Source organism: Egretta garzetta, unplaced genomic scaffold (genome assembly GCF_000687185.1).
Source record: "Egretta garzetta isolate BGI_Z169 unplaced genomic scaffold, ASM68718v1 scaffold575, whole genome shotgun sequence".
Taxonomy (NCBI): Eukaryota; Metazoa; Chordata; class Aves; order Pelecaniformes; family Ardeidae; genus Egretta; species Egretta garzetta.
Window position 1 is genome coordinate 1,311,610 of NW_009259790.1, and position 6,617 is coordinate 1,318,226.

At 39.1% G+C, this 6,617-nt stretch overlaps 1 protein-coding gene across 1 annotated transcript in view; it reads left to right on the forward strand.

Annotated features, from left to right (window-relative positions):
- The window catches only part of SHISA9 (shisa family member 9), a 202,915-nt gene that overhangs the window by 8,725 nt on the left and 187,573 nt on the right, over nucleotides 1-6,617 (forward strand). The window contains exon 2 of the mRNA XM_009639576.1: nucleotides 5-483. Within this exon, the coding sequence (XP_009637871.1) occupies nucleotides 161-483 (323 nt within the window). The 5' untranslated portion in view covers nucleotides 5-160. The remainder of the gene's footprint in view (nucleotides 1-4; nucleotides 484-6,617) is intronic.

Sequence of the window (6,617 nt, forward strand, 5' to 3'; positions counted from 1 at the left end):
GGACCTTCTCACGCTGGTGTGTCGGGCTCAGGAGAAAGCTGGCCAGCAGCTGGGGAGCTTCGTGGTGCTCTCAGGAGGAAACCACTCCAGCCTCGGGGAACAGCTAGACCCCTCCGAGCCACCTCCCACCCCGGACTTCTGCAGGGGCTACTTTGACGTGATGGGGCAGTGGGACCCCCCCTTTAACTGCAGCTCGGGGGAGTTCATCTTCTGCTGCGGCACTTGTGGCTTCAGGTTTTGCTGCAAGTTCAAGAAGACAAGGCTGGATCAAAGCACCTGCACAAACTATGAGACGCCGTTGTGGATGAACACTGGGAAGCCTCCCTCCCGCATAGACGACCCTCTGCATGACCCTACCAGGGATAAAACCAACCTCATTGTCTACATCATCTGTGGGGTTGTGGCAGTCATGGTGCTGGTGGGGATCTTCACCAAACTAGGGCTGGAGAAGGCACACAGACCCCAGCGGGAGCACATGTCCAGGTAAGGCTGAGTGCCAGGCAGCAGGGTCCCCATCCCCCCTACCTGCCCCCACTACCCCTAAAGAGGAGAGAGGAGCCCATGTGTTCCTGCTAAACAAGCCACTCCTGCCAGGTAGGCTGCATTCCCCTGCAAGGCAACCGAGAGAGACCAACTTTGGAGAGCAGAGCTCCTGTGGTTCCCCAAGCCCAGGTTATCAAAGCACATGCATATTGAGGAAGACAAGAAATAATTGTGGAGTCTGCACAGACTGTAGTCCATTTTTATCTGCAGTGTCTGACCCTCTCCCCAACAAGATCCAGCAAGTGTTCCCGGATATACTGTGCATGAATAGGAAAACAAAAAAATCCTGAAACAAGCAACACTGAATTATAGAAAGCCTGATGGGTTCCCTCTTCCAACCGTTTCAAAGCTTGGAAAATGTTTTTACTTCTCAACAGAAGGAAGTAAACAAATGTCATCTCACCCTCCCTCTCCAGCTGCAAAATGGTTTTGGCAAGACCTTTCCTACTCCCCCAACCCTTGCAAGCATATGAGCTATTTGTAAAATTTCTAAGCTGTGAAAATGAGCCAGGGTGGAAGGGAAGAGGGAGACACAAAAAGGAACAGCTATTGTAGAATTTCTTAATATTTTTTCAGTTACTGTTGAGAAGTAAAAAATGGAATATTAAAGTCTTGTCTCATCCATATATATGTGTCTTAGACTCTGTATCCACAGTGTAATGGCTGAGTTATATCAAAGAGAACCTCCCCCACCTAGAGTTAGGCATGCTGTGTACTGTCTACTCCAGGTATTGGCTGCCTAGTGGTGGATAGGCAGGTGGGCAACTCAGGACAGAGCCCAATGGCTTTAATAACATATTCCAAACCCAGATTGTCACAGCAGTTCAGAATCAAGGCATAACACATTTGTCAAGTTTGCAGTCTGTCTGATTCTTTATGCTAATTCCAGGCACGTGAAAGTAAAACAGATGGGGGAAAGGCATTAAAAAAGGCAAACAGCTCCATTAAAGAGTCTAAATAGATTCCAGCATATTGGGCAACTTTAGTGATGAAATGCAATTACAAGGATACCTTCTACTGGACGTGCAGTGTGGCAGAAAGCTTCCTCGTGCCCTGGCTGGTAACGGTGTAGCTCACAATCTTTAAAGCTCAGATGAAGACTCATCCTTTGAAAGATAGTCCAAGAGATCAACTCAAGACATGGAGCCTTCTTTTTTACTGAAGTTTGTGTGACTTTTTGATTAACTGCTTATCCTGAAACGAACAGAGAAAGCCACAAAAATGCTCCTGCAAATGCATCACCAGTTCACTAGCAATTATTTGCTATTTATAAACTGTCTGATATGGATACACTTTTACTACTGAGGAACAAAGCATATTGCAGAAATTTTGGTCAACACTGTGTGTCAGTGATACTTCTGCAAAGATGATCTTTGTTGAGCAAGGTATAACAATCCTTTAGACATTTTGAGAATATTCTCGACTACTACATTGAGAAAAATAATATATGGGTCCCAATTTCTTTTTTAAACCTTACTCTAAACTACAGAGCTTGTTTGGAAAAAGCTCTTCCTTGCTTTAGCCTCTTTCTGTAATGTCTTCATGCAGACAAAAAGGCAGGGCTTGTAACAGATACAAAAACCAGGACAGAGACAAGTTGTGGCCATCCCTGCTTATATATGGCTTAAATAGGTCCTATTTCTACTAGTAGAAATTCTTGCTATCTAAGGTACAGGGGTGAAGTATTCTGAAAGGGTATTCTGTTTTAGTTTATGGGAATAGAATTACAGGGGATTGGAAAATCATTCTGAAATCCTTCAGTCATGTATGCATAAAGATTAGGTTTCTGAAGTGGTTCTTAGAAAAGGTCGTCTGTTACCCTGATTACTTAACAGTGTCTGAGATCTTTTACTTTTCTTGCCATGAAAATGTTCAAGTCAGGATTATATAGAAACTTGGAAAGTCATGATCACATGGAAAAACAGTCACCCACTCAGTACACATAATAGCTAGTCATGTTCTGAAAAAGCAGCACTATAGCTTTTTTTTTTTGAAAAAAGTTCTCACACTCCTGTTACAGCTGTGGGGTGGACTTACCATTAATTTGAAAGGAATTAGACTTGTAAATCTCTTTGGCAATCTAAAAATCTGTTCATTGAGTGAAGAATTGAAGTAACCTTTTTGTCCTCGAATGTATGTTTAACTAAAATATTCCATCCTAGCCCATTTGACACTACTAATGTTCTGGAAAAAAGGCTGCAATGCTTAAGAAATAATTTATCTGTTTAAACAGTTAACAGTACGAACAATTAAAATAATATGTAGCCTATATTCATTCACCTTCTTTTATTACACTCATTGCTACAATATCAAAAAAAAAGAAACCTAAAAGAACAATTCTTATGGTTTTTTTTTCTGTACTGAACCTTATTAGTAAGCAAAAGTATAATGCATTGAGAGTGTTAGGTAGGCCAAACCAAAAGTACTAAGTGTTACTCCATTTTGGCTGGCAGCAAGAAACACACGGAGGCTGATTTGTCTTCTATTTCCTTAGTGAAGATTGTCTCCTTTCCCTTCCCTGGCCAATGGCTACATGAAGCACTTGAAAACCTCTTCATTCCTATGAACAAATTCACCTATGGAAGGGATGGTACTGCTTATCAAAACAGACAATGCATAATGTAAACTGATTTTTTTTTTTTTTTATGAGGGCTGATTTTTTCAAAAAGCGAACAGAATACAACTGGTGTAGATTATATGTTTCCATTTTTGATTTACTAAAAACAAAAATATAAACAGAAATCTGACACATGGAAATAAGAACATTGACTTACTTATAAATAGGAAGCAAAACTGTGGCACATTTATTAATTCCTTGCATTGTTTCATCCTGCAGTCAGTGGAGCTGCTGTTGGGAGTAAGACACTGGTGTGTGTAAAAGTGGTACAATGTTAATAAAGGAAGCTTCACAGTCTTGGTGAACGTAGTTTCTATACACTCTCCTTTCATTATTTTTTGTTTACTGTTATACCAAAAAACCCCAAGAACACTGCATTATTTTCACTGAATTTTCCTGAAATATTTGTCACTGAAAAAGCATCAGGGAAATGTATTTATTTAGTGAAAACAATCCATATGAAAAAAATCTCTACTGGGCAAGTCCTTTTAGGAAAAAAGAGTCAAAATGTGTCCTTTTTAGAGAGCTTGTTACTTCCTTTTGTTTTGAGAAAAAAAGGCCAAGTGTGGCACTGTTGACATTTTCTTTCTTGTTAGATCAGTGCTTTTCAGTAAAACACTTTTACTGTTGGCATGGAACTGTAAATCTGGAAGATAAAAATGGAGAAGGGAGTACAGTATTAACTCTACATGGCATATTTTACTTTAGACATCATATGATAATGTTTTGTTTATATAATTCTCCTAATTTTTAAATTTGTTACTTGACATTAAAAGGAGATAAATATTCCCTTCAGCTACAGTGTCCAAGAACTAAGCAGTAATAGTAGTAGCTAAACACAGTAACTCTTCCTTTACCCTCCTGCTTTCTAAAGAGAATAAGGGAATAAGATGATGTATGTTATCAGATATGGAAAGGGAATGAGTGTGGCAGTATTGTGCCTGAAAGGAAACAGAATTGATCTGCCTCCTGAAGCAGATCTAGAAGCTCTGTTAGGCATGTGAGGGCAGCATGTTCTTGCTGCTTAAGACTTCATCAATGGGACTTCCAGGCTCCATCAGTTAAAGTGGAGAATTCTCTCTTGAAAATGAGTAGAAAAGGGAAAAGCTTTACTTCTGTTTAATAGTGGAGATTTTTCTGTAAATAAAACCGCACCTTTGTCTTCTTCCCTAATCCTTGGGGAGAATGTGCAAACAAACCAAGAACTGAAAGGACAATATTTACAATCATGCTCATACACTATAGCTCCTGGTTTTTTTAAGCGGTGCTTCTGACAGTATGTTAGCAGCCTTCCAAATATCGTGAACCATCTGAGTTCTTCTTTCACAATGTGCTGAGCTCACAAGTTAAGTCTTTTGTTGATCATTCAAAAGGCATGTACCTGGGGCCAAAAATAGTCTGACTTGCCAAAATCCTGAATCCTATGTGTGAAATTATTTCCCTTATGGGTTTTGACCCAGTTTTGGAGGCAAAATATGACAAGTGACCTTTCATGAAATAACCTGTGTTTCAGCTTCTTCAAGATTGTACCCATAGGGGGAAAATGCCTGGCGCCACATGCTTTATAACACCTGCAAATAGAATTACATATCCAAAGAGAAAAATCTTATGGCAAGAGAAATGCTGAACTTTTGTGATACTTGGATAGCTCTGGACCATGAACTCCTGTGGAGGTAACACTTCTCCACAGAAGTAATACTGCAATCAATATCGGTACGCAGGACCTAATGATATCACTACCTGATTATAAGGTTATCTTGTATTTTGCATTTCCTTAAAACATCATTCAGTATAGCAAAGCTGTAGATAAAGACCCTCTGCATATATAATTTTTCAATGGGACCCACTCTAACAATTTCTTCAGATAATGAACAAGATCTGTATGATGATATTCAGGTGAGACAAATGCATGACGGTATTGTAACAGTCTGTTGGCCTATGTGGAATTTTTCGAAGCAAATGTCTGTTCAAGGGTTTTGTCACATACTGGGGCACAAACCTCCATTTATCCATTTCATTATATGGGCAAATCCCTGAAAGAACAAAATGCAGGTACGGATTTCCTTTGTACTTCGGTGGTACAAGCTGCTACAAATTTTTAACTCTCCCTGACATCAGTGGAAAATAAGGACAAGCTCTTTGCTGTGTGAGCTATTCTGCCCCAAGAATATCGTACAACTTTGGCTAACACAGTATAAACATAGGTGCTGTGTTGTTAAAAATAGAACTTGATAGTGAGTAGTTCCTTTTTTCTTAATATTGTGGGAGTTGGACAGCTAATTCCTTAAAATCCCTTTGAAAAAAGCCACCCTAAAATGGTAGAAAACTTAGCTGGCATTTTCACAGACAGGCACTAGTTAATCTGCTATCATACAGGGTGTTATTTAAAGTTTACAGTGCACAATATTTACCATCAGATTAAGGGCAATGAGGAAAGCATTTCTGAAAACTCACTCTCACAAAGTTGGGAGACACTAATCTGTGTATTATGAGATCTCACAGTTTTAACTCCCACGTTGAAGTTAGGAACTTTCATTTGCATTTCTTCCCTTCCCAGAAATGTGTCCAGCTGCTTCTGGAATTAGAACTAATATTGATGTCAATAATTTCCTTTGTATAGAGACATATTTGCATAAAATGACTAGATATTAATGGGTTTGATCCCCACTTGTTTTAAACTATGTTTTGCAATACAATGCTTTCCTTTTGCATAATTTTCTACATACCTTTGTGAGTTCTCTTCTACTGAATTTCTATTTTTCTTTTAAGTAGGCCAGCTCTGCTATTTGTGCTGTATAAGCATTGCTTTAAATGGGAGCATTGCTCTGATACCATTAATCATTTGGTTACTGTCTTCTGACCTTTTACAGTATCAACAGAGTATTCTGTAACATGTTGATCACAACTGTAACTAATATTTTAATAACATAATGCTAGCCATAAACACAGTGAAACATCAGTATCATTCAGCTGTGTACCAAAGCAATGTTCCTGCAATCTGAAAGCAAGATCCAGCTCAGGATTCCTCTTTGTAACTTAAATGAAGCTACTTTTTAATACTTAAAAGTGCAGTGCTTCTTGATCAAAAAATCATGTCACACAAGTACAGTGGAGGAGCTAGATGGCATTTGCCATGGCTTTCACCAGTGAATATGCTTATTTTTATTTATTTATTAGTTTATAACACTAGTCTTTCTTGATGCGGTATCTGGGACACTGCATATAATTTTGCAGAAAATTAAACTAAACTGGGCACAGTGCCCAGAAAATGCATCCATTCCCTTAAAAAAATAGCTCAAGGGGTCTAAAAATTAAACCTAGTAAAACAAAAAGGAGGCAAATAATGGTCAGTGAGGCATTGACCTGAATAGAAAAGACTTGCGTTGAACCCTGAAGACACTGGTAACACACACCATAGCCTTTCTTTGCAACAGCTGCTGCAGGTGGGCCAATTATT